At 39.2% G+C, this 27,676-nt stretch overlaps 1 protein-coding gene and 1 long non-coding RNA gene across 8 annotated transcripts in view; one reads left to right on the top strand and one right to left on the bottom strand.

Annotated features, from left to right (window-relative positions):
- Positions 1-27,676, top strand: part of MKLN1 (muskelin 1) — a 283,551-nt gene that overhangs the window by 16,481 nt on the left and 239,394 nt on the right. For 4 of the 5 annotated variants that reach the window (XM_074315595.1, XM_074315597.1, XM_074315599.1 and 1 more), the window contains exon 2: positions 5,011-5,136. In XM_074315595.1, coding sequence (XP_074171696.1) covers positions 5,084-5,136 — 53 coding nt within the window. In that variant the 5' untranslated portion in view covers positions 5,011-5,083. Of the gene's footprint in view, positions 1-3,145; positions 3,188-5,010; positions 5,137-27,676 lie in introns of those variants that run through there. The other variant, XM_074315596.1, reaches the window with a different exon arrangement.
- The window catches only part of LOC109457901 (uncharacterized), a 62,067-nt gene that overhangs the window by 12,017 nt on the left and 22,374 nt on the right, over positions 1-27,676 (bottom strand). For all 3 annotated transcript variants that reach the window (XR_012490432.1, XR_002139116.2, XR_002139117.2), the window contains 2 exons: positions 5,148-5,238; positions 3,290-3,383 (listed from right to left, as the gene is read on the bottom strand). This is a non-coding gene — a long non-coding RNA (uncharacterized LOC109457901). The remainder of the gene's footprint in view (positions 1-3,289; positions 3,384-5,147; positions 5,239-27,676) is intronic.

The following is a 27,676-nucleotide window of genomic DNA, read 5'->3' as shown; positions in this document are numbered from 1 at the left end:
CCAGCATTCAGAAATCAGGAAGGACCCAGCCAAAGAGACTGAGAGGGAATAAACAATGAGATCGGAGGAAAGGCAGCATGATGTGATAGAAGCCAAGTGAAGAAAATATTTCAACAAGAAGGGAGTGACCATGGATGGCAAAAGGCTGCTGAGAGGTCAGTAAGATGAGGATGGACAATTGACCATAGGATTTGACAACACAGAGGTCATTGCAAGCGTCATAGGTGTGTTTTCAGGGGACAAAAGGCTGATTGGATTGGCTACAAGAGAATCCAAAATGAGGAAGTTCATGTTCGTGGAATGGGTGAAGTATTGGCTAAATGAAAAAAATGATGTCTTAGAGAGGATCCCATAATTGGTCAGGAACAAAAATAGATGAGTTATTTTGAACTCTTAGAGTCTGAAAATTTTCCAAATAGAAACCAGGATGCGATTTGGTGGTACAAAGCTTTTCTTAAGTGACAACAGAATTTAGGGTAAGGTTACCGAGGCACTAGACGTAGTCTAGGGAAGGTTCCATATGAGCCCTCTAGCGCAGAGCTTCTCAGAGGCTTCAGGGAGAGCTGTCCCTGCAGGGTTTGGGTGTAGGATTCTCAGAGACTATTTCCAAACACCTCTTTAGTGTGTGGGTGGGGGGGGCGGTGCCAGGGGTAGTTTGATAAGAAGCCTAATAAAGCTGACTTTCATTATGTTGGAGGCCGGGCAGAACACCAAGTCTGAATGGCTGGAAAGAGGTGAACAGGAAAAGTCTGACCCATTCAACACTGCATTTGAAAATGCTGTATTTGGCAGTATTTCTGCATATAATTTTTATACTGAAATAATAATGGAGATGGGCTAAGGGATCACCCATGTTTGAAGACTAGGTAGGCTGTTCTTACTGTTCTTACTCCCTGGAGTATAACTGGCATGAAATATGGAGATCACAGCACGTGGCTAGAGCAGCCCCAAGCTTTGATTTTATGTTGTTCCCATGTAACATTCCTCGAAGAGAGTCTCAAAAGGCACTTTGGTGCAGATCCCATGTAGAATGTGCTTTTACTTCCATGACGGAGGATAAATGACACAGGGGCCATACATTTCCCGTTACAGAATTATTTATGGTGACATCCAGGGCCTGGATTGTGAAATCGAACCAGCCATAGAATATTTAAAGAACTACCTGTCATATGAGTACCGTCCATACCAGTTCCCCAAACACATTGGGTTCTTATTTGTCTGTCGGTGCCTTTGCACGTGCTGTGCCCTCTAACTGAAATACCCAAATCCGCTTCTTCCTGGCGTGCTCAGATCTAGGGGGCCTTCCTCATTCTCTCAGACAGAGACTGATCGCCCCTGTGTGCTCCCCAAACTATTTTCTGTGTGGCTCCATCTCCACACCTACCACACTGGACTACAGGTGTTTATTCTCCTGGCTCCCTCATTGAGCTGTGAATTTCCTGAAGTCAGTGATTTTGTCATCTTCCTATTTTTAGCTTTTGCCTCTAGGAAGACAGTCTGTGCATTTTGGGCACACAATCAATGTGTGTTGAATGGATGCGTGAATGCTTGAGAGTGTGAATGAATGAGTGAGTGAATGAATGGCTACATGAAAAGATCAGAAAAATGTGACCCCCCCAAACAGAAGCTAATACAAGCTTCAAAGTGCCAATGACCTTACATCTATGCAGAATTTGTGAATGTAATAGTACTTTCCAAATCCGACTGAGATGACAAGTTCATGGCAACATATGAACATAAGGGTGATACACACAATCAACTCATAATATGTGTGGCACAAAATGATGAGAACCATGCTGATTAAAATCAGAGTTGGACAGTAGGAATTGATTGCTTTTGATCTAGATTTGGGAGAGGAGATCTGACTTGTGGAACACATGAACATTTTGGTCTTTGCTATTTCTTTTAAGCAAGGTATTCTGCATTTTAAAATTTAAGGGTAAGGTATACCCTGAATAAGCATGTTTATCTAAGTTTGGCTACATGGTAAAAAGAAAAAAGAAAAAAACAGCTATTACATCTATAAAATGGAAGTGACATTGAACCCGTTATTTTATTCCCACATGCCTGGGCTTCTTTCATGCATAATTTATAAAATGATAATAGCCCTTACTAATATTTACATTATAAAAGTGCTACTGTAAATTACGTAGTATAAAATGGGTTATGATGTCTTCTTTGAAAGACAAGCAGGATACACAAATGAGGTATTATTCTTTAGTTTTTTTTCTTTTCGATCTCGTTAAATGAGAGTTCGATGAAAACTTGAAGCACTATCCAGTGGGTAAATTATTGACTCGAGTGAAATGAAAAAAATTTTTTTTAGCTGAAAACTCAGTTTGTGCAGCTTAGCTAGTCTGTGCACAAGGTAAAAATACTGGATTTGTATCTGATGTCTACCACGATTCTTTATCTCCTCGTTGTGCCGTGATCACCAACTACAGACAGTTACGTCTTCCGGGTTAGTTATCGTGTGCAGTTTAGAGTTCACAGCTATCTCGGGATGATTACAATTTCCAAATAACGTTTCAACTAGTCAAGCCAAGCAGCTAGTTTTGTTATTGATTTAGGGCCTAAATGAGCCATGACAAGCCTTGATGGCTACTCCTGGTTCTCAGGCTCGGGATAACTATGGCTGCCACCTTTTCCAATTAGCTACAGCGGATGCCTCAGGGCTCCCCGTCAGCTCCAACCACGTCACAGATTTCCTATCTTCTTAGAATACAGGGTTATGATGGCAGGAGAGGGGGTGTGAAAATAAGGTTTGGGGAATTGTTCTGAATGTCAGAAATTCCATTTGTATCATGAGGGCATGAGAACTAAACCAGCCCAGGGGAAGGAGTCAGGATAACAGAACAGATGGGGATATACCTACCTGCCCAGGTATAATTGTGCCTGGCCTCTGTGTGTGCGGAACAGCTTAGCCCATTTGTAGTTCTTGGTCCCTGCTCTTGGACTCCCCGCTGTTCCTCCCCTCTCATGCACACCCCGTGCCTCGTGTTCATTTGTTATGTCTTGGCTCACCTTCATGCCTTAGGACCAACTTTCAGCATGGCTTGCTGTTGTGGTCATCTGTTTTTCACCTGACCCATTTGTTTTGACTCCTGGATTCTGCTCTCAGAGAGGACCCCTGCCTGGACAGTTGCCTGGCCAGCTGTGGAGCCAGCTGCCTGCTCCAGATTCCAAGGTGACCAAATTCTTCCTCCCTCCCTCTGACTGTCCCAATACATGAGCTACAGCAATAGGTGAGCGATAATAATGCGACAGTTGTTTCTGACCAGGTTTTTACCTGGGAAGATCATTTCATTGGTGGGCTGCTCAGGTGTACCTTCATGCACCACAGTAGGTCTTGGGTCCGGGAAGCATGGGTGGACCTTAGAGACCTAGGGAAGGGGTGTGTACAGAAGAAGCGTTAAGAGGCTAGCACAAAAGCCAGATCTGGTTTACTCCCCAGTTTTAGCCACATCCAGCCCTGGTTATGAGACAGCTGTCCCCACACAGGCCACACCTGCCAAGGGCATTGTCATGTAGTTAATTAGGCTAATGTAAGAGTGGTAAGGGAGCCCTCCTGGTGGCCCCATTTTCCAACCATTGGTAAGAAAACCTAGGCATTGAATCTTCCACTTTGAAGGCAAACTTTGGAAAACAGTTGTCTGCGTCCGTTGGCTCCATTTGTTCCTCAGCTGACTGTGACCTGGATCCCGCCCGCACCGACCCTGCTTCTGCCCAACTGGCCAAATGTCCTCTTGGTTCTCACTCCACGGGTGCTTCTCGAGCTGCTTCTTACTTGGTCTCTTGACAGCACTGGGTTTTGTTGACCACAACCGACTTGAAACGTGCTTTTCCCTGTCTGCTGTGATGCCTCATATTTCTTGTTTCCCTCCTGTCCCCCTGGTGGCACCTTCTCACTGTCTCTTTCAAGGATCCTTTCTCTGCTCCTCCTTGAAGCTTTGGGGCTCCTCTGGGTTCTCTCCTGGGCCCTTTTCTCGCCCTCTACACTCTCCCAGGGTCTCTCTTTCATCCCTGTGGATTCTATTGTTGCCTGCCATGTACCGATAATTTCTAAACCTGTATCCTCTGGCTTCTAGATCAAACTGCTACCCAGCGGTGCACATTCCCCAGGAACCAAACCAAACAGGACCAAGACTGAACTTGTCCCCTTCGCCCACAAATCCCCTCTAGTTTGTATCTGTATTTTTGCTCTCTTAGTGAGTGATAGCCTTGCCCATCAGCTGTTCAAGTCCAAGTCCAAAACCTGAGCAGCAGTCTCGACTTCCCTCCCTGTAGAACTCCAACATTCACGCAATCACAAATGTCAGCAGACTCAACCGGTTCTATGACATGGCTTGTAAGGTTGTGAGTAATTTGGTTCCGCTGACTGTTCCAGGCTCATCTCTGACCACTCAGCCTCCACTGTGCTGAATGATTTTCAGGGTTCAGAGGCAAAGCATGCACAGTCATTTCCGTTCCCACCAAAACTTGCATCCACTGAAACAGATCTGTTCTACTTCTTTATTGGATGAACTCCTTCATACCTTGTAAGCTCCGTGTAGAAGTCAGTAACTTCCAATCTCCCAAAGTCTGGTGAGGTGACCCTCCTTGAGCTCTGGGTACTTTTCGCTGCATAAAACACTGCTTTATCAGAGCTGCCTTTCCTATTTTATCTTGCCCTCTACTGTAAGGTCCATGTAAGCAGGGACCATATTTATCCTAATCACCTTTGCATCCCCAGCACCAACAAAGAACTTGGTACAAAAGAGATGCTCGGTGAATGAATGAATGAATGAATGTAAATGTTAAAAGTCTCATTGTGAGCATATAAGTTCCCAATCAGAGGGTGTAATTAAGATTGTACTAAACAAAAATTTACCAAGTCCTGCTAATATCAAAGGCATCTGAAGATTATCTAAAACTAGTTAGAAGAATTTATCAATGTTAGTTAGCATCATGAGCAGAGAATAGATAATACAGGTAGATTTCAGATCTGTCCCTTATGGGCTTCTTTTCCAGAGTTCAATATCCAGACTCTTCTGAGCCGTGTTTTGGGGTCACCCAAGCATTCCATCCTCCTGACTTTCCATAAATGATTGGATTCATAACCCACGCCATACCTGAGAACATGGGGACTGGAATAAGGTAAGTGTTACCTTTTGCATTTACTTGTAGAGCAATACTTTAAAAATTCTTGGTCTTGCGTCTTCCCTGTTCGTCTAGCTGGTCTCACAATGTTGGAATATCCTGTGCATAGGAAGAAATGTGGTGAAGTCTCTTGAGGAATTACGTTCTTTCGATTTTTCTGTTTTCATTTCATGACTACTTAATTTCTTCATCATTGGTCTATCAATTTTTTCCCAATGCGACTCCACGTAGAGAAAAGTTGAGTTTTGAGAAATCAGAGACTTGCTACCCACTGTGTCTGGGACACCTTTTGGGCCAGATGCACACGAAGAATACAAGACAAGAGCAGTGCAATCAAACTCCGAAACAACTCTGCGTTAACCCTACTGCCCACAGACAATCAATCCCTCCAACCATCCCTCCAGTCAGCCTTCTGGAGCCCCTTCCCTGCTTTAGTTTTTCATTTTAAAAGAGTAGCATTACTTATTTATCTTTTTGTTTGTTCTTTAGCTCCTCTACTAGAATGTAAGTTTCCTGAGGGCAGGGATTTTGTTTGGTTTGGTTTTGTTCATCACCATGTGCTCAACACTTAGAACAACAAATGGTATGTAACTGGTCTATTACTATGCCAAGTGCTGAGCATATAGTGTAAATGATGTCCTTTAAAAAACGTTAAGAGGCTGATGCACACCCAGTCTCTAGGGATCTGATGCAAATCTGGTTGGCAGCCTTGTGCCCCTTTATGTTTTATTGATGACTAAGCGGAGACTCCCGGCAGGATGCTGAACGAATCTAGAGATGATACACAAGCAGAAAGGACAGCAAGTTGGATGGTACAGTCAGGATTCCTCTCCCCCACAAACCCTGACAAAGTGATATAATGAATCACATCTAACAATACAGAGTTTAATGGGGACACATATAAAGTACTCAAAAATCCTAAAATGCAATTGTACTAGTCCCGGTTGAGGGTGAGATGACCTACAATTGCTCATGTAGAAAGATTTAGTCTCCTGTTGATTGTGAGTAGAGGATGAATCAACATAGTGTGATATAACTCCCCCCCCCAAAATTCATCTTTTGTTGAATTAATAGAAATAGGGTTCAAGTGGGGGCGTAGTTATCTAGTACTCCTTGGTGATCAGGCCACTTTTGTTCTGTTTTGTGAATTCTGATCTTCAGCCTTTGAGAGAGAGACATTGATAAAAGATTATTCGAAAAGAATAAAAAGGATAATAAGGGATCTAGCAAGCAGTGTCATTATCAGAAATGAGCAAAGGATCTAAGATTGCGTGTAGACGTGTGAGGAGGAGGGTGCTGACGAGCATATAGCTACCTTCCAAAGTTAGACGGGCTGTCCTGCAGAGGAGAGATTAGATTTCTTCTGGGTAATCCCAAGTGACAGATCGAGGACCCATGAATGAAAGATGTGAGCATGTATATGACAACTCACTAGAATTTATCAACAATTAGCCATCAAATGGACAACTGCTGGCGATGATAAGTTCCCTGACCCCGGTGGTGTTCAAGCAGAAGCTGGGTAGTCATGCCCCATTTGCTGAATATACTTCTAGTGGAAGTTCAAACACTGGGGTGAGCGATTGGGTTAATCACAAAACTAAATACATATGAGTGCTTCCTATATGGCAGGGACCATACTAAGTAAGATTAATGTGGGTTGTCATTTTTAATACCTAGATCAATCCTACTGGCTCCATCTTACAGATGAGAAAAGTGAGGTTTAGAGAGGTTAAGTAACTTGCCCCCCGTTTTACTCCTTGTACAAAGGAAAAAAAGGATTTGGACTTCAGCTGTCAGATCCCTGACCTTAATTATTATTCCATAAGGTTCCCACTTCTAGAAAACCATTTTGTTCCCACGCTGAGATTCGGTCACTCGAATGAAGTAATCAAACCAAGGAGCTTACTATCTCCTGTTGTAAATGATTCTTTCGTAAATAGGTTCTTCCAATATAGTATGCAGGGATTAAAGTCGCCTAGGCATTTGCCATTTGTGGTACATTATATGGAGCCCAGCGTAGGACCACCACCATACATAGGCACATCACACATGCTCAATAGTTATTTACTAAGTGAAAAGAAGGAGTGGCTGCAACCACACAAGCTGCATTCGAAATGACAGCATCTCAATATATAGCGCAGGAGGAAACAGAAGCACATTTCTGGGTGGTCTACTGAGGACACTGGGCAGAAAGTGATAATCCATCATTCTTGGCAATGGCCTTGAGAATTCCTGCTCAGTCATTTGGACAATATTCATTTAAACAAGTATTTATTGAGTACCTGTCCTGTGCCAGGTATGTCCAATGTGCCGAGGTTGCAGAGGTGAGTCAGAGGATGCACTCTTAGTGGGGGAGGTGGACAGGTAAGCACATTGTTATGATAAAGTGTGACAAGTGTTACAGCAGGAGTGTGTGCGTGTGTGTGTGTGTGTGTGTGCGCATGCTACACGTGTATGTGTGTGTTTTAAGTATTACTGAAGCACAGACCAGAAAGGAACTAATTCTAATTGGCTGAAGGAGTTACCTAATCAATACTTGATTGTGTGTTTAAAATGATGGCCTCATACGTTGTCAGAGTTTATTTGGTCTTCATCAAGACCACGTGATGCCTTTTTGTACAGAAGATGAAATGGAGTCCTGCAGAGGTTAGGTGAATTCCCCAAGGTCATGCAGCTAGTGACAATAATTGCTGACATTTATTGAGTGCTTAAGATACCTGAGGCTCTGTGCTAAGCCCTATTAAGACATTTAATTTCCACAACAATTCTATGAGGTCATTACTGATATCACCCTTTTACAAATGAGAAAACTGAGGCACAAGAGTTATATAACTCGCCTAGAGTCACATAGGTAGAAGTGGAAAAACCGGGATTTGCACCTACGCATTCTGGTTTTTGCAGGCACACGCTTACCCACTGCAGTAAATTGCCTGTAACTGGCGCCCTGAAGAGCAGGAACTCACACTTGGATTTTGCCTCCAAGTTCAGCTTCCTTTCAAGTGACCTTGCTCTTTAGCAATATTGTATGCAAATGAAAAGAAACAGTGTGTGCGTGGATACAAGGATAGGTTGTGCAGGTGGGGCATCCATGGAAGTGCTTTGGGAAAGGGATGGTAAAATCTAGAATATGCATTACCGTGTTTCCCCCAAAATAAGATCTAATCGGAAAATAAGCCCTAGTATGATTTTTCAGGATGACATCCCCTGAACAGAATCCCTCATGCGTCTTTTGGAGCAAAAGTTCATATAAGACCTGGTCTTATTTTCGGGGAAACACAGTAGTTGTGTATGCAGGGTTTTTCAGGGCAGCTAAAATTTGGCCTGTGTTCTCCAGGTCAGCAGTCTGAGTTCTAGGAACTACGATTTGTTCCTCATGGGAACTAGCCACCAAGACTTAACCTGCAGCCTTTTAAAATCTAAATTTTTCTAAAAGAAGACAAGATGCTAAACATTAAGAATGAAACAAGTTAAATTCAGTACCTTATACATAAGCAAGAATGGAGATACAGAAAAGGAGACATGAAGCACATAATTGCTTAAATTGTCCCAGCTTTTTCTCCATAACAAAAATTCCTGGATTGAAAAATAATTCAATCTAATATTATTGTGCCTTAATACTTAAGTTGAGTTGGCTCCGTGGCAAATCTGAGAAAGAATGGGTTATTAAAATGAATGAGGTAGATTACTCCTCCCTCAGTGGTTATGGCTTCAGCTAATGTGGACACACGATCCATGGGATCGAACTTACTGCATTTTTAGGATATCCGTCTCCCATAATTTTGGGAGATTTGGTAATTGGAAAATCAGCTGTAAACTGGGATTTCTGTGTTAGGAAGAGAGGCAGAAAAGGTCAATGTTCTTCGGAATTCTTTCCTTCAAAACAGGTGGGGTTATTTTGGATTTGTTTGGTTTTTAGAATTTTGTTTTGTCATGTATGGAGACCTAGTAGAATCAACTGATTATCTTGGCCTTTGTGTTTATGGATTTCTGTTTTCTTGGCTTCCAGTCCTTGGAAACGTTTATTTTGATGGTGGCAGGAGAGTTAGTCATGTTTTATTTTTGTTGTTCCTATTTATTTTTAAGATCCTTCAGTTCAAGTCCATTTCCAAGGTATTGTGTAACTGTATTTAGGTCTCCACAAATAAAATATTCCTACTAGTAACTTCTAGCACGACGTTATAGGAATAGTTAATTTGATGCCCGGTTGATGCCCATCAGAATGATTCTGCAGCCTTAGAAGCCAGAAGAGGGTATGCTTTGGAAAATTACGTTTGAAATTTATAATTGGACTTCGCATTTAACATGTAAAATTTCAAGTTTCTTAGATCAATTGAGTTTCCAAGCAGCCAAATCCCTACAAACATACTTTTCCTTTTCATCTCTGAGTCAACACAAGCTGGAAAATTATTTTCTCACATATTCCATTCTTTAACTCAGCCTGAAGGTAAATTGTTTTTTAAAAAAAACCACATCCCAAACAAACAGTTTTTCATGAAGTTATGAGTAAATGAGTAGAGTGGGCTCTGCTGGCATTTGGGATGCCGGTCTAATTAGAACTCTCAATATTTCAAACATATAATTTACTGAAGTTGAGGTTTTTAATTCTTAGCTTTGAGTCCATTGGGATGAAACAAGTGAGGCTTGTTGGAAATATGTCAAGAATCAGCTTTCTCAGGTTGGCCTTTAGTTTGCTGGTCACCAAATCAAAACACTGTTTATTCCCAGGCTTACAGATGTCAGAACCTTTTTATATTTGTTCAAAGAACAAGGCAGAAAGCTAGCTCTGTTTGGCTGCTGTGAAGAATGGATTGTCCTCTGCCTTCTCCATGATGCTGTTGGGTCGGCTTCTTCCTGGGAGATGCTCTCGCTTAGCTGTGATGTGATGCCCAATGTACCTTCTATACATCTTCCAGTGTGTGGCGGAGGCAGAGAACCCGGTTTTTACAGGGAGACAGATGAGTATCAGCCTTTGAACTGACTCAACATACTTTCTAGTGCAGGGCTTGCTAGTCATCAAGGGCTGCTGCAAATGCTCTCCATCACCAATGCACATAAACTTAAAAACGGTAACGCAAGATTTGCAATCAAGTAGATTACTGCGTGACCCTGAGCAAGCAACTTTAACCTCGCTCCAAAATAACTATTTCACAGGATTATTGTAATACATAATTGTGGTTGTTTGTACAAAAAAAAAATACTTAGCACAAAGCCTGGCACACAGCTGCAAATGCAGATTGAATTTATGTGAAGTATATAATATAATAATCCATGGAATCTCACATGAACAAATGGGCCCAAATCGTTTTTATCTGCCTCTAGTCATTTTTTTAAATCAAAAAATTTCACTTCCAAATGAATAACTACATCTACCAATTACTTTTAAAGTCTACATTGAGAACAAAATGTTACTTTTATGATAATCTGTTAATATATTTCATAACAAGAGCCGACTATGGTTTCTTTAGGAACATGTGAACAAACAGAAGTAGGAAAATCAGATAAATGAAATGTCTTTAATTCAAAATAAATGGAAGAAGGGACCATTATCTGATTATAAAAGATTCAGCTGATGATACAATTATGTCTATATGTAATGATAAAACATACTTGTTTTTATAAGTTGTTTTTTTTTCAATTTTACTGATCTTAAAGGACTAATTTCCTCACAATTGAATGACAAACCCTGCAGTACTGCTATTAACTATTAATATGCTGACAATATCCATTAAGTATCTTTTTCTTTAATTGCATCTACTGTCAGGGCCGTACATTTATTTCAGCAATACAAAAGGAGTGATTTAAACTGCTTGTTCTCTCTGCATATTACAAAGTAGGAGACAGAAGCATTCACCCGACCCACTTAACTATGAATAAAGGACTCTCCCAAGTTGCCAGGAACTAACGCTGTAGTAAAATTACGAGAAAACTGTGTTAAGAAAACTATTCTCATCTGAAAGTTATTTGACTGAAACCCGAGGTGCTGAATTTCAGCACAAAGGTGACTTTGGAGGAGAAAGTTTGTGCCAAACTGGATCAGTTGTTTTTGTGTTATGTAAGAAGGAGGAAAAAAAAATTTAACTGTTTACTCTGAAGCTATCATTTTAAGATTATCCTATGACACTAAATGACAGAATTTCCAAACCTCAAACTTTACTTTAGAGTTATATGTTCATGAAATATTATCTGTACCTGCTCTAGACTAAATATAATTAAACATTAAGTAATTTGCCTTCCCCAATTATATTAAAAGCATACAAAGTTATTTTATTCACTGTGTCAGAAGTGAATTCTAGTTGCATTGTAAAACTGGTATTGTTAAAGAGATAAAAGATTTTTCTTTTTCAATAAGTTTTTCCTGATGATAAAGAATATATGTGTAGTATACAATATAGAATATACAGTAGAGTAAAAATAAGAAAAAAATCACCAAATCACCCATAATTTTATCATCCCTAGATAATCACCATTAACATTTTGTTGTATTTCCTTAATGGGTGTTTACACACATACACACACACAAATACCTGTTATATATAAATGAATATTAATATTTTATTATAGAAAATTTGAGATCTAGGCAAAAGTATACAGACAGCATAATGAACTCCACATACCCATCAACCAATGATGGCCAACCCATCAATAGCCTCTTCCTCTTTCCCACTCATTCGATTTTAAAGCAGATTCCAGAAATTGTATCATTTCCTCCACAAATATTTCAATATGTATCTTTAAAAGATAAGGACTTTTTAAAACACAACCATTATAGCGTCTAAACTAATGAACAATAATGCTTTAATATTATTATTAAGGTATTCAGTCCCTGTTCAAATTTTCAATTGTCTCATGAACGTTATAATTTATGTTGATAGTTGGTTTGAAGCAGGACCCAAGTGACGTTCACATGTAGTACTGAGATTGGTTGATATGTCTGTTAAATCTCTTTAAACATATATGGGTTTCCACTCTAGTGTTTCTTTTCCTTGCAATTTATTTGTTGAAGAAACCACGTTGTTTGTCCTGTAGAACTTTCCACAACCTGGTTTTTTCCCATTGCATCCCATGGTATAATTTCACACATTCCTCTGTCTTCTGTGTTTCCTACAACTATATACAGGCTCTATCAGATTCAGATTCTTTTTTTGTTTTTTTCAAGACTGCTTCACAGGTAGTTGTGTGTTTTGTCATTGGGAAGTGCCTAATGTGCAATAATCTCTTGTTTTATGATGTTACCTAGATTCATTAGTCTAAAGATTACAAAATAGTGGTATTTTCATTCGGTTATTCCTTGACTTGATTTCCTGGCATGTGCCAAACAGGTGTTCCATTATTTTGCTTTCGTTTTTGTTTTTTAATTATCATTTGAACTCATTAATTGAAACATTGTAATTCAATACATCTTATTTATTATTCTTATTAATGCTGAAATGATCCCTACTTGGGGCGGCCAGTTAGCTCAGTTGGTCAGAGCGTGGTGCTCTTAACAACAAGGTTGCCCGTTCGATCCCCACATGGGCCACTGTGAGCTGCACCCTCCACAACTAGATTGAAACAACTACTTGACCTGGAGCTGATGGGTCCTGGAAAAAAACACTTAAATAATTTAAAAAAAAGTTTAAATATAAATAAATAAATTATCCCTATTTGGCCTGTGATAACATCTTCAAATTGACTCCTGACTTTCTTTGACGTGACCCTAGTAGTCTTTGATAGCTCCCCTGTTACATGGTATGACAAGATGGTCTAGGCTCATCTTGTGTAGTTTCACACCATAAAAATCTATTTACATTTAAGACTTGAGCAGATATAAATATAATACAAAGCCATAGAACAGAAACTACAATAGCAAAAGACTGGAAACAACCCACATATCTATGAATAGAGGACTGGCTGACCAAAGTATGGCATAGCCACAGAGTGGAGTTCTGTGCAGTTATAAAATGGAATTAGGAAACTTTAGATATACTTATATGGGTTGATCTCTCTAGGATATAAGTATAAAAGAAAGTGGGAGAAAAGTGAGTCTAGGATGCTACCATTTTTGTAAGAATAAATATAAATATATACTTACATACATTTATATACACATGTGTATGTATCTATTTGCTTATATTACAGAACAAACAAGGGAAGGATAAACATTACAAAATAATAGTTACCTATAAGGGGCAAAGGAATGAAGTGGAAGGGACTGTGATACAAACTAGACTTCTTTGAATCTACCTTGTATTACAGGTTTAACTTTAGAATCATGTAAATGTTTTCCATAATTATAAAAATATAAATTCTTAAAAATGCAATTCCTAATTTTTTTTAAAAGCCTAATTGTGTATTCAGTTGGTGGCATACAGAAAACCATTTTAAATAATTTAAGACACAGTAATTTGACTACATATCTATCCCTAGTGGGTATGCCCTAAAGATAATAACAACTGCAAAAACATTTTAAAACAGGTTTTGGTAATCATATTAGTGGTGGTGTTGATACTTGTTGATACTGCTATTCCGGGGACTATGGGAAAAGCAAATATTAATTATGGGATATTCTAATTCTATCATGCTCGGTGTCCTTGAGAATCAGGATTCTCAGCATGGGAGGAAGTAAGTACAGATGACAAAGCGAAGAGGTTAGGTAAAAACCCTGTAGTTCTGAATCTGAATTAGAAGTTAGTGGTATAAACTTATGATGCATATGTTTATGTATAGAAATATTTCCTAGCTCTTCTGTTCACTTAAGAGACCTAGAAACAGTGACTCAACCAGTAGCAATAAGCACCCTTGGTATCCAAAACGTGATCTGGCTGTGGCAGGAAAAACGTCTGCACACATATACATACATATCATAAAGGTATATACATTCATGCATATACACACTCGTATATTTAATATACGTATTTTCATCACCAGCTATTTAGCCATTCTTCTATTTCTGGATATTTACAGTATTTCCAGTTCTTTACAGTTTTATGTAATACTGCAACAAACCATTTGCACACTTATTATTTCTTTAGTACAAATTCCTGTAAGTGGAATTACCGGGCCAGAGGGTGGGAACTTATTTAAGCCCTTGATTAATATTGTCAAATCGCCTCTAGAAAGGTTAGGGCAGGTTACACACCAAGCAGCAGTGCAGGAGTGCACCTGTTTCATCCCATGAATAATTTTAGACATTTTCATTGATGTGTTTCTGCCCCTATGATCGAAGACAGGTGGACTCACTCCTTTTTGTGTTTGTTCTTTGTTTTTCCCTCCTTGATTTTCTTCTAGAGACATTTTAAAACTTCAGAATAACACATGGAAAAACTACACGGATGTGACACTTTTGTGTGTATACTATGAACTAGTAACTGTATAGCAACACAAATTAGAATGGCCTGTCGAACTAAATGTAATTACTTATAATTCATGTGTGGACTTGCTAGTACTTTAGTTGCAAATGTGTATATCATGAATGTATTAAAATAGTAATTTTTATAGTTGTTTTGGTAATTTCGTAGCTACTTTTGAAATTCCTGGGCTTTTTCATTATAACCTTACCTTTGCAGAACTCATTAATTTATTTCTGAGACATAGGTTAGAAAGGTAACTAACTCTGCAAACATTTCTTACATACACACATTTGATACACACACACACAATTATGTATATACATGTATATATGTATATATCTACATATATATACGCAATTCCATATGAATATCATTAATGCAAAAAAAGTAGATTATACGTAAAAATCACAGACTGTTAGAGCTAGACAGGTCATAAAGATCATCTGGTCTAACCTCTTTAGTTTATCCTTTGGGAAACTAAGGCCAAGCTCAGTTATGTAACTTCCCTGCAGCCACACAGCCAATATCTGACAGAGTGACATAAAAATCCAAAATGATTTAATATAGTGTCCTGTCCATGCAGCTTCTCAGAATTAGCAAAACTTGAAGGCAATATGCAAAACTAAAACTAATCATTGTGTTAGAAAAATGGGATTTGGGGTGTTTCCCTTTGAAATTCTATGGTTATGCTATGTTTTCAATAGAACATCCAATAAGAAATAGATCAACAACTACATTATGAAGTCAGGTAAAAGAGCACTTTTATTATATGGAAGCCAGAAATGAATTATTCTAATAGTAGGGATTTATAGCAATAAAAATATACAGCATCTGAATGACACACACACACACACAGCGACACAATTGTAAGTGCTCTATGGGCATTCTCTTATTGAATACTAACAATAATCTCAATCACAGAGAGGTTTTGTGACTTGCCCCAGGTAATCTCATGTGTGTTCCGTCAGGATTGAACCTAGGCAGTCAGTCATAGACACAGTGGTTTGTTTTGAAGTTTCAAGCGTCCATGGTCACTTTCATTGCTACTGGGGGTTACTGTGATTGTCTAACTCTTCCCAGCTCTCTCCCCACAGGGTCAAAGTTTTCACCTTAGAAATTCATTCATTTGAATATTATGATGGAATTCCTTAGAGCAAAGATTTTTAGAGACAGTTCCTCGAAACCCCTCTCCTGCCATTTGCTAACTATGTGACCTTGCTTTCCTCATCTACCCTGTTTCCCTGAAAATAAGACCTAGCCGGACAATCAGCTCTAATGCGTCTTTTGGAGCAAAAATTAATATAAGACCTAGTCTTATTTTACTATAAAACGGGGTATAATATAATATAATATAATATAATATAATATAATATAATACCGGGTCATATTAATTTTTGCTCCAAAAGACGCATTAGAGCTGATTGTCCGGCTAGGTCTTATTTTCAGGGAAACAGGATATATCATGGTTATGATGGTATCTACCCCACTAGATGATTGGAGGGTTAAATATGATAAATTATATGCGTTTTACTAAAATACCTAGAACAGTAACTATTTGATACATGGTAACTGCTATCATCAGCAGCAGCATCTTTCCTGTTGACTGCTTTTTAAGTGCAAAACCTTGTGGATGGGGTAATACATTATCCGAGGGCCTAGTGACTCATCAGTGATTCTCCTGACAGGAGAGCACAGGGAGGTTGTAAGGCATGTGGATGGAAAGGGAGATATTGAAAAGAGAGGTGGGGGGACCCCAAAGACAAGTTGGAGCAGAGTTTTACCCCAGTTGACAGAACAGCTCATTGGAAGTCCAGTGCTCTTATATGGGATCCTGTCATCTTTCTCAGATTTTCAGAGGGCCTGTTAGGGAACGAGAAAGGCCACCTGTGTCCAGGAAGGCCCTGGACAGAGACGTCTGTCCCCGCCTGTCCATGCTGCAGTAGTGGAAGTGAGCAAACAGCCCTATGCAAATGCTTCTGTTTACTGTGCCTGGAAATAGGCTTTTTGCCATGGAAAAATTTCTCATTGTACCCATAGGTACAGGACACACATTGCACAACACAAAAGACTTCTTGCTAATGTGTGTACACGCTGTGCTTGAAGCCTAGGGCTGTATGCCCTTTCTCAGGTGGACGTCCTTCCACTTTCTCAGGGTAAGGTCTAAAGGTTGCCTTTTCTCTAGAATCCTCTTCTGGTCGTGGGTGCCTGCTGTCTTCCTGTTTGATGCTTCTCCCTCAGATCCACAGACCCTTTTCTCACTTTTCATTGTTGTGAAAAGAACTTAATCACGTGGTGAAATATAAAATGGTGGAAAAGGGTAAGGTGAAAGATACATCTCACTCCCTTCCCAATCCCCCCCCCACCCGCCCCGGAAGTAACCAGTCTGTTCATTCATTCGAAAAAACATGGTGGAGCAGCCCCCGTCCTAGTACTTAGGGTTGAAGAGCAAACAGACAGATAAGACCTCTGCCTTCTGGTTGGAGGGGGTGGGTCACAAACAAGATACATAAGCAAAAGATCACCTAGGATATTAGAAAGTGATAAATGCTACAAACAGAAACAAGCAAGGAAGGTAGGCAGAAGAGTTAACAGGGTTGCTGAGGTTGTCATTGAACAAAGTACTGAAGGAAGGGAGGGAAGGAGCTATTGTGGGGAAACCATGTTGCAGAAAGATGGAAAGCACGTTCAAGCAAGGTTGGCATGCTGTGGGGACAGGGTTTTAATTACTGATTTATTTTTATTTAGATGTACTTACAGGGCATCTGCGATAGGCCAGGCATTCTTGTGGCCACTTTTTATATGTGAACTCTCCTGATCCTTGCAATGAGCCCACATATTATTATAAATAATAGCCAAGAAGTAGAAATAACTCAAACGTCCATCAACGGATAAATGGATAAACAAAATGTGTACATGTTATACAAGTTTATGGGTGAACATGTCTGTTTACGAGTCTCTTGGGTATACCTCGTGGAATTGCTGGATCATAAGGTAATTATGTTTCACTTACCAACTTTTGAGCCCCATGTATTGCACAGAACTTCGCTACTTGTAAGGGGAAAAATATAGGAGCAAGAGGTTTCTTTAGGAAACACCCTATCCTATCCTATTTATATGAGAAGGTGGCAGATTAGTGAGATGACTACTTTTTTGGGGTTCAGTGCGTCAGTACCTAAAGGTCATTGGTACTCAGTGGACACATTCTCCACACAGATCCCACTTTTTGTGGCCCCCTTCCATCGGATACATGGAGAGTGACCATGAGCAAGTTGCCCTAGAAGTAACTGGAAGGCTCTCCAAGGACCCCTAAAAGTCCCCTACACAGAACCAGTCTGGAGAAGCAAAGGCATTGAGAAGATTACACAGTTCTCTAAGAATAATCTTAATGATAATAATGGAAGTTCCAACTTTTTAGCATTCACTGCGTGCCTAGTACAATGCTAAATGCATTACAGCCTTTTTCTAAACCTGCACTGTCCAATACAGTAGCCACTGGCCACATGAGCTTGAAATGTGGTTACTTTGAGTTGAGATAAACCATATGTGTAAAATACACATTGCATTTCAAAGACTCAGTACAAAAAAAGAGAATGTAAACTATGTCACTAATATTTTTACATATTAAAATATTTTGGATATGTGGAGTTATGTAAAATATATGGCTAAAATTAATTTCACCTGTTTCTTTTTACTTAAAGGGGCTACTAGACCCTTTTATTTGCAGCTTGTGTGATTTTTCTATTGGACAGCACTTGTTCTAGACTATTCTTCACAGTAATTTGATCAGCTGGACGGTATTATCATCCCCACATTATGGGTGAGGAAATTGAGGCTTAGAGAGCTTAAGTAAATTGCCTCTGATCATACATCTGTGGCTTAAGCACAAATCTGTCTGTCTCCAAGCCTGAATTCTTACCCATTACTCTGTGTTATCTCCCAATGGTCCAGAAATACAATCCATGCGATACAGAAATGCTTACGATCATTAGTTATGCCTAAGAGCTGTTTTTATGTCTCCATTGTAGTACACAAGAAAAATTCTCCATGTCATTCTGTAAGGTGGAATTGAGGTTGTAGTTGGGGAAAATTGCCGATGGGGAAGTTCCTTAAATACTAACTCTTTGTAATGGCTTGAGGCTTACTTGCCAAGGATAGAAGTTTGATGAAACTCCTTCAAAGGTGACTTTCATTTCCATGATCCTATATTACAATTCACATCAGATTCAGAGGTCAGTCCGTGGCTGCTGTAACACTCTGAGTGAGACGGAGTGGGCTGAGATGAATCAATGTTTCCGTTTTGTCCCTTTTTTCCCTTTAAAATGGTAGGCTTTCATTTTATACTTGTTTCTTTTGAATGTGTGAGAAACCTCGATGGGACATTCTTCAGAGCAATGCTGTCCTCTTCCAAGTTGTAATGAAGAGAAGGCAAAACTGTAGAGGAGAAAGTCATTCCATTTCCTTTCTTCCCGCACTCCCTTAAACCATTCTCCAAAACATACATTTTAACTCCGTCATGTCTTCCTTTTCCTAAGGCATCAGTGCCGTCACTCACAAAGAAATCTCATGTGTGCATATTAATGCCAGCTATTACTATATTTTAAATACTATAAATTAATTTCATTCTTGTTTTACATATACTGATGTATATAACGTGTGTCATGAGTATAATTTAATTTCAAATACCAAAGGGGAAGCCCAATTTAGGACACTAGCTCCTTGAACTATTTTTCCAAATGGGGAGAATTGGGATAATTGGGAATGATGCTTTGCCTCAGGGTCTCATCCCAAATGTTTCAACCCTCTCACATTCTTAAAGGCTCAAAATGTTGCTGACAGTTGTTAAGCAAAATCCCACACACACTATTTTCCTGTTTTTTCAGACTACAAATTTACAAAATACCAAGAAATATGGCAACTTGACTCCTAAAAGATTGAATGCAGCTCAAAAATCAAATTCTAAGAAGCTGAAAAGCTAATGGACGTGTATGCACCGTGTTTTCGAACTTTCATTTTTAATTCAGAGTCGAAAATTTAGTGCCCCTAAATTAGGTTCACTTTGGCTTCAGTAGCTACGTGGAAAATAAAATTTCAGCATTTGTTTTCTGTTTAGTCATTCTTCCTTAAAATTCTCTAGCTGTTTCAAATGTACTTCGGATGAGATGACAATGAACCATAGAAAGAAGTCAGACAGATAGAATGGTTTTGGGAAAGGTAAATGGAGCTGGGAATCAGGGGACCTGAACTCTAGCTGTGTTTCAACAACGAATTAGCGACAAGGCTTTGGGGGAAATTTGAGTGCCCCCAACATTTACTGGATACCTATGTTCAAGGCATTGTAATAAGTGCTGTTAAGATACGCTGTGGATCCTCGAGGAACTTATCATTTAGAAGAAAAGAAAGCATAGTCACAAAACTGATATAATGTGGTACAGACTGTGTGAGTCATGGAGTAAAGCGCAGGGGGACACGGGAGGAAATAAGCATAATTCCAGCCAGGGAATTAGGGATGACTTCCTGAAGAAGGGGATATTTGGGGTGGTCCTAGAAGTGTGGCTGGGATTTCTGGGTGGGGCTAGAAGGAAAGGTGCGGGGGCAGGAGAAACAAAGGACAAACGTAAGCAAAGGAGTAGGGTAAGAACTGCAGAGCTGGTTCCGGAAACTTGTTAGACAGGAAGGCGCAGTTAATTCTAAATAATAATGGGAGATAAATTTTGACCCTAGATTAGAATCAGATTGTGATAGAGCTTGAATTTCATTCTGAGGAATCTGGACCTTATTGGTGGAGGTGGGGGTGGGCAGCAAAGTTAACGTGCAGACCCATGAATGGTCAGCTTTCTTAGGATGGTTGCTGACAGCACTGAGAGTTCTGAGCGGTGAGCAAAAAGCTAGAAGGTTGGGAGATCAGTTTGGAAACTGTTAGGGTAGGGTTCGGGCAATGCGGATGGATATAGAAGGCAGGTACAAAGGACATTTTGGAGGGAGAATTGACAGGGCTTGGTGATGACGGGTTTTGAGATGCAAAAGATGACTGAGTTTCTGAGCATTGATGAGTCAGAGAATGGAGATGCTGAAAATGTCGGAGATTTGCTGGGAAAGAGGCTGAGTTTGGTTTGGGGCATCTTTAGTCTATTCTGAACACATTGGCCAATCGTATGAAACCCAAGTCAATTCGTGACTCTCCTCTTTCCAAAACCCTTTAATGGCTTCCCATCCTACTCAAAACAAAATAAACAGCCTTACAACGGCCGGGAAAGCCTTGCACATCCTGGCTGCCCACGCCTCCTTTAAGCTCATCTCCTCCCAAGCCCCCTCTTCTCGATGGACAGGCGCCACTGGACCGCTTGCTGTTCCTCCAAGACTGCCCAGCGTGAATCTGCCATAGGCCCTTCTTGGTGTTTTCTCTTCCTGAAACTCCCTTTCTTCAGACAATTCTCATACCTTACTCCCTCACTCCCTCACTGTTACTCAAATGCTACCTTCTCAGAAAGGCCTTTCCTGATTATTCTATTCGTATATAAAACAGCAACCATCAACGCCCGTCCCCACTTTGCTGTTCACCATCCTGCTTGTCACTGTCTGACATATCACGACCTGGAAGCTGAGGCTATAAAAAAACAATAATGTAATGACCCAATGTTTTCAAGGGTGCCATGAGATTTGTTCCTCTCCCACGCCATTCTTGGGACTGTATATTGATATAATCCCTTTGAAAAGCAATTTGGCAGTAAGTACAAAGAGTCATAAAATGTTGATGTCCTGGGACATTTTATGTTTTGAAACTTCTGAGATTCTAACTTATGGAAAAGAAAATAGGCACACACACAAAAAGTATACTGATGCAATATTTATAATATCAAGAAATTGAAAAGATTCTAAACATCTAACAATATAAAGAGATAGTTAAGTAAATCACTGTTCAGTTACTTAATAATATATTATTCACTGTTAAAAGGATAGTTATGAAAAGCTGGTTAGCAACAGGGAAAATTCTTTTGAGAGAGTGTCACATTTAAAAGCACAGGATCCACAACTGTATACAGTATGGTTTCAGTTATCCTTAAATATGCATACAAAAAAAGACTAAGAAAAAAATTAACCCACATGCTGATACTAAGCACATTGAGCTAATGGGATTATGTGTGGCTTATTTTTTTCTAAATCCTTTAAATTTTCTGTATTTAGGTTATATCCTTTCTGTAATGGGGTTATTTGATTTTTTAAATCGGAATTTTTTTAGTTTTTTAAAAAGTTATCAAAAGAAACTGCTGCTACAACTCAACTCACCCTCTGGACTGCATAGTGGGGTATCAACGGGAAATGTGAGTTTCCAGACCCTTGGAACCTGCCTTTAGGACTCAAGGTCATGGACACCAATGGCTGGCCCGACAGCTCATGAGTCCCTGAAGTGTCAGCTTCCCACCTCCTCCTTCCTGACTTCTTCTTCTTCTTCTCTACTTGCCTCTATAATCTTAGGCTGCGTCCTATCCTCCTAGATACAAGGGTCACAATTATGAAACATTGGAGGCTGAAAGGGCACAACTTGCCCTGTGCATCCTGACAATGTATGGACTGAGACTGAGCCACCTAGCCACATCTCCTTCTAGTTTTTCTTATTTCAGCTACCTCTTTCCCCACCGGCAGACAGTTCGGTTTCCCACTTTGCTCTTCTTTCAGTGCTTAACATCATCTGATATATTTTGTATTTACTTGTTCGTTATCACAGGTTAAAAACTGAAGCGGTGAAAAAAAAGACAAGAGAAATAATCCGATGTCTGTCCACTAAGTGTCCATTAAGCTCTTTAAACATGTAGCACCTCATTTGATCCTTACAAGCCAGCAAAACACGTGATACTCACATTTTAGGGATGAGGAAACTGAGGCGTAGAGAGGTTAGACAGTTTGCCCAAATTGGAATTTAAACCTTCATCTTTCTGAACTCATATCTTTTGCCTGTACATTCATGAACACAATTAATGATCAAGATAGCCTAAATTAATTTATTAGGTAGCTATCGGCCTGGTGAAATAAACAGTTGAATAACTGAATAATTCAACCTAAAACTCTCAATCGGTTGATGCTGTGCGTCTTTGTATCTGAATTAACCAGTTCATTCCTTCAGATATTCTCTGTGTATGCCCACAGTGTCTCAATAACTATTTGAGGCTCTAATATTCACAATTTGAAGTATTTCAACTATTTTGGTTATCTGCAGCCTTCTAAGTATTTAGTCCTTAACTAAAATAATTTTATCTGTTTGATTAATGGCCTCAGTTGAAGGATTTAGAAGCTATCTTTTGGGACCAACAGGAACATTTTTGATAAAACAAAATCCTTAGTTATTAAATATTAAATTAGATTCTTTCAATTGATTAGTTGGACTCAAGAATTGAGACTATTAATAGAAGACATGTAACTTGTTGGGGTATCACTTTCTGAGACGTTTAAATGTCTAATCATTATGTTGTTTTGCACACCCAAAACTAATAATAAGAAAATAAAAAGAAACAAATGAAAAACAATTTAAATACGTTTTTCTTAAAAAATAGATGCCATCTAAGATGTCAAAAGGAATGTAAAATCCAGTCATGACTAATACTATTTCAGAGGAAATTTCTAATAAAAAGAGATTTTCCCATTTAATCACCCATTTATTGCGAGGAACAGGCAGTGTAGGAAAGATTCTAAGTCAACTCGTTGCAATGAGATTGAAGGAATTGAATAGGATTTTCTAAGAAACATCACTCATTATATTCATGGCAACAGTTCAGCTGTGTTCTTTCTTGCCCGCCTTCTCTGACTAAAGTCCCACGTAGGAGAACTTCCCAGTCCTGACATAGACGTGAGCGGCTGTAAGATACTCATCTTCATCAGAGCTAACATTTCTGAGAACTTACTATGAGCCAGACTTTGCTACCTAGTGCGTCGATTCTCTCATTTTAATGCTCAGAATCCAATAAAGTAGGCACGGTTGTTATACCCATTTTATAGACAGCTAAAGAAACTGAGGCATGGAAGTACTAAGTAACTTGCTCAAGAGACAGCATTTAAACTGAAACACAAGATACTCACATGTGATCTGAGAAAATAACATGTTTTAAAAGGAATGTCAAGTTCGACTTTACAGCTTTTATGTGAAATGGAAAAGTGAAAGGCGTTTTGAATTGCTGTGGCACTTATGCCAGTGATTAATTGCATTGGAGAAGTGGTTCAGTGAACATTGAGATTTTAGATCTCAAAAAGTCTGAAAGAGTGTGTTTTCCTGGAATAGTCTGCTTCCCTTACAACCCTTCCCCCATCCGCCTGCACTGTAAACCTCCTTTCACCATAAGAATGTTTTCATCTCTGAAGGTTTTTAACTGGTGGAGCTGTCCTTGGTCTGAGAAGTCAGAAAAGGAAAGTTCTGTCTGGGGTCTGTGACTTCTCATGAAGTTGCTGCACTTTTCAGTTCATGTGTAGAAATCTACCCACCTACCATGTAGAACAGATTGGGGGAATTCTTCAGAAAGGCTACGAAAACCCTGCCGTACTTCATTATAGTACATTTTTATGTTTCTCTCCATTTTAACAGTGCTTTTCCGCCTTAGTCAGGAAATGGAGAACCTGGAGTTCACCTAACTCAATAGACTAGTTCTGAATACCTAGTTTGTGCATAAAACAGTTCTAAACATCATGAAAGATAAAGTTTCCGCCCTCAAAGACTTCACATTCCAGTGAGAAGACACTAACATATAAAAACGTTAACCTAATGTCATAAAAAAGATAGATCAGGAGCCAATAAAGTACCATGGATACCAAGAGTTAGAAGTTCAAGGGAGGGTAATGGGGGAGGAAGCATTGGATGCTAAAGCAGTGAGGGGGGCCATCAGGGGAGAGAGGAAATTTAATATAGGGCTTGAATAGGAGGGAGATAGCCACAGAACAGAGTGCCTAGTTTAACCCCACTTACCCCCAAATGAAAACTGTACGTGTATATTAAATGCAGAGAGAAAGACTCGGAAGGATACCTAGCAAACTGGGAGGATGGGCGTGCAGGCTGCAGGTGACAGGGAAGGGAGGGCCAGGGAGGGCCAGAATTCACAGGGACTTTCAGTTTTTACTATACATACACTTCTATATCGTTTGAATGTTTCTCCAAACAGAATGCAGTCATGCATTCTATTGTATTGTATACTTAAAAAAGACAAAATTGACAAACAGAATGAGTAGTCTTGGGTTTGTAGAGCAAAAGGGAGAAGAAATTCCAGGCGAGAAGAACAGCGTGAGTCATGCCCAAAGGGGGGAAGGTACAGGGAGTCCTGGGGGAGCAGGGATGAGATGCATGGGACCAGCATAGAAGGGATGTAGCAGGAATGTAGATTGGGGCTAGATGGAGACAGGCTATGCATGCAAATCCTGGGAGTGTGAGCCTTTCCTCTTTGACCAGAAGCATGGGAGAGCCTCTGAAGGATTTGGTTCAGGGTCGATTAATCTAGCTGCACAACGATTCATTTATTAGTGAGCATACATAAAGATCCAGCAAAGCTGCATAGTATGAATTCAAGTCTACCTGTCTGGCACGTGGGCCACGAAAGCCCATGGAAATGTCTCCTCTAGTAACTGCAGCAAGAAAGGCTCTGACTTACCCAAACCTGTTGTTAGACTTTTCAGGAACCACAGAAAGATAGAAATGCTGTCAAATGCAATTCAGGAGCAGCCACTTATACTAGAGCCACAATATTAATTTCACTGTAAATCTTTGTGTAATGTTTGACATCTATGATAAATAATTCAAATGTATGAGGGAAACTTTGATCCCTGGCATATGAGAAATGACTAAGTCAAATTTGTAAAACCTGAGTAAAAAATTACTCGATTTTAAAAACAAAAATCAGATGTAGTCTGTAATATGGTATTTGTTTTAATTTGTCCTTTCCTTGGGTGAATTGGCAAAATCAGTATTTTCTTTAAACTTGTGTTTATAATTATAGCACTATTCAAACTGCACGCATAGGTACGTATTGTATTTTATTCATACACACATACATATATTTGTACAACAGACACAGGGTAACAAAAATCTATAGTTACCTGGGAGTGGGGAAGTAATGCTTCTACAAGACAGTCTTGAAGGAAACATTAAATCTAATATGAGGAAAAGTACTGTAGCTAGTTGAATCTTGAGTCATGCATTGTGACTCATTTTAAATGACTGGATTCTGGGTAAGATGAATTTCTTTATTGACCAAAAAGTAGAAGAGGGACATCAGAGTCCCGGAATGATGATATGAGTTAGGTTTGTAAAAACATGATCTTCATTTACTGCAAATTATCTTGTAACCAGAAGTGATGTTCGAGGAAGAAACTGACAATTAAATTTAGTTTTCAGTTTTCACTTTCCTTTTTCAGACTTTAAAGACTTTTAATCTCCATCTATCCCCTCACCACCCCTCACCCCACACTGTCTGCCCTGTTTTGAAGAGGCAGATGAAATTCTTAATAGGCAAAAGTGAGTCTCCCTGCCTAGCGAAGGGAAAACAAAGAACAGGGGACGAGAAAAATTCAAAAAAGCTTTACAAATTACGTGGAAAGAAAGATTCCTGATTTGATGTGTGGCATTTGCCTCAGAACCCCTTCTCTGTTCTTCTTAATCCTTCTTTATCCTTTAAAATTACTTTGTGGCATATCCCCAATCAAGGGACTGAGGGCAGCACGAAGCATCTGACCTCTGTGTGTTGGGTGAAAGCAGGAATGCAAGATGATTTGTGCCTTTTATGATTAGATAGACTAATGTAAATTTGAGCAAGACAATTTTTTGGAATTTAAAAAAATGATCCTTTTAAAACAAAACGCTTCCATGCCATAAAAAAAATTTTTTCTAATGATTTAATGAAATTTTTAACACTGATTTTATCATATCAATTCAGTAAACATGCTACTATCTGACAAGTTGAATTAAAAAAACACACACACACAAAAATCATGTGGTCCTGATAACTTTGTGCTAATCCACAGAGTTACAGAAGAAGTACAGAACCTCAGCGTTTAGTACAACTTAGACAGGGAAAGTCTGTTCTCTGCCTCTGTCCTCTGTTTCAGTCTTTCTCTACCTCTCCTCCCCAGACTGTTTTCCTTCCTGATAAATGGGCACCCTGCATGTATCTCTATTTGGGAAGCAATACATTGCTTGAATTCTATCTGAGTAAGTCTGAAACCTCATAGTTGGAAAAAACGTCTTGAGTTTGATGTTCTCCTACACAGAAAAACGATGGAGCTTCTGTGAATGACAACTTAAGCAAAGACTGAGAAAGGATATTTAGCGAGAAGTTCATTCTAAGCAGACAGACGGGTTGATTTTGCAATCGCACAAAGCTTTTTAAAGAGAAGCAGGAGCAGGGACTGGTGAAAAACTGATATGCTAAGAGAATGCTAAGAGAAATTAGGAACACCTACAGAGTTAGGAAATATTTTGGACAAAATAATAATAACCATCCTCGGTTTATCTATTTGTACATCAACATATTTGAGATGAAACATACAAAAACATGTGAAAACAGAAATATCCCTCTGCTGATGCCATTACAGATCCCCAAAAGCAAAGGAACAAATACCCCATTCATTCTCAGTTGATATGAGGTAGTTTACCAACGGTTTGTGACCTAAAATGAGTTGGGGAACTCACTACCTTCAATTCATTTCTGCTTTTTCTCTAAGTTCAGGGATAAAATTTTTGAGCTTTTTTTATACCCAATATTTTTATTAAATTAATTTTATTAAACATATAAGCATATTGAGTAGTTATCATTTATAACATAGGCTATATGTTTATAATCTACTTATATGAAATAATTTATTAAAATATACAATTACAGTATTAGTAATAGAGTCACATATTTATGTATGTTAAAGTACTTGCTCATCAAAATGCTATCTTTAAAATTTTTTAAGTACTTTGACATTTTGCTCTTGTGATATGAAAAGCGGTTTATTTGGTGGGGTTTTAAATTTTTTAATTCTATGAGTGTTTTCCCTTTTCTAACCAACAACTCCATTGAGAGGTTCTGTCTTATGTTACAGATGATTCTTGTGGATACAAAAAGTTTGTATTTTGGTGGCTATGGAGACTTCTTGTCCTTTAAGCCTTATTACAAAGTTTTTGTCAATTGTTCCCCAATGTCCCTCATTGTTGCTTGCTGGCAATAAGCAAAAATAAAGCTGGGACTGTGTCAAAA

The sequence above is a fragment of the Rhinolophus sinicus genome, linkage group LG11, assembly GCF_036562045.2.
Source record: "Rhinolophus sinicus isolate RSC01 linkage group LG11, ASM3656204v1, whole genome shotgun sequence".
Classification (NCBI taxonomy): domain Eukaryota; kingdom Metazoa; phylum Chordata; class Mammalia; order Chiroptera; family Rhinolophidae; genus Rhinolophus; species Rhinolophus sinicus.
This window is presented reverse-complemented; position numbering and strand designations above follow the sequence as displayed.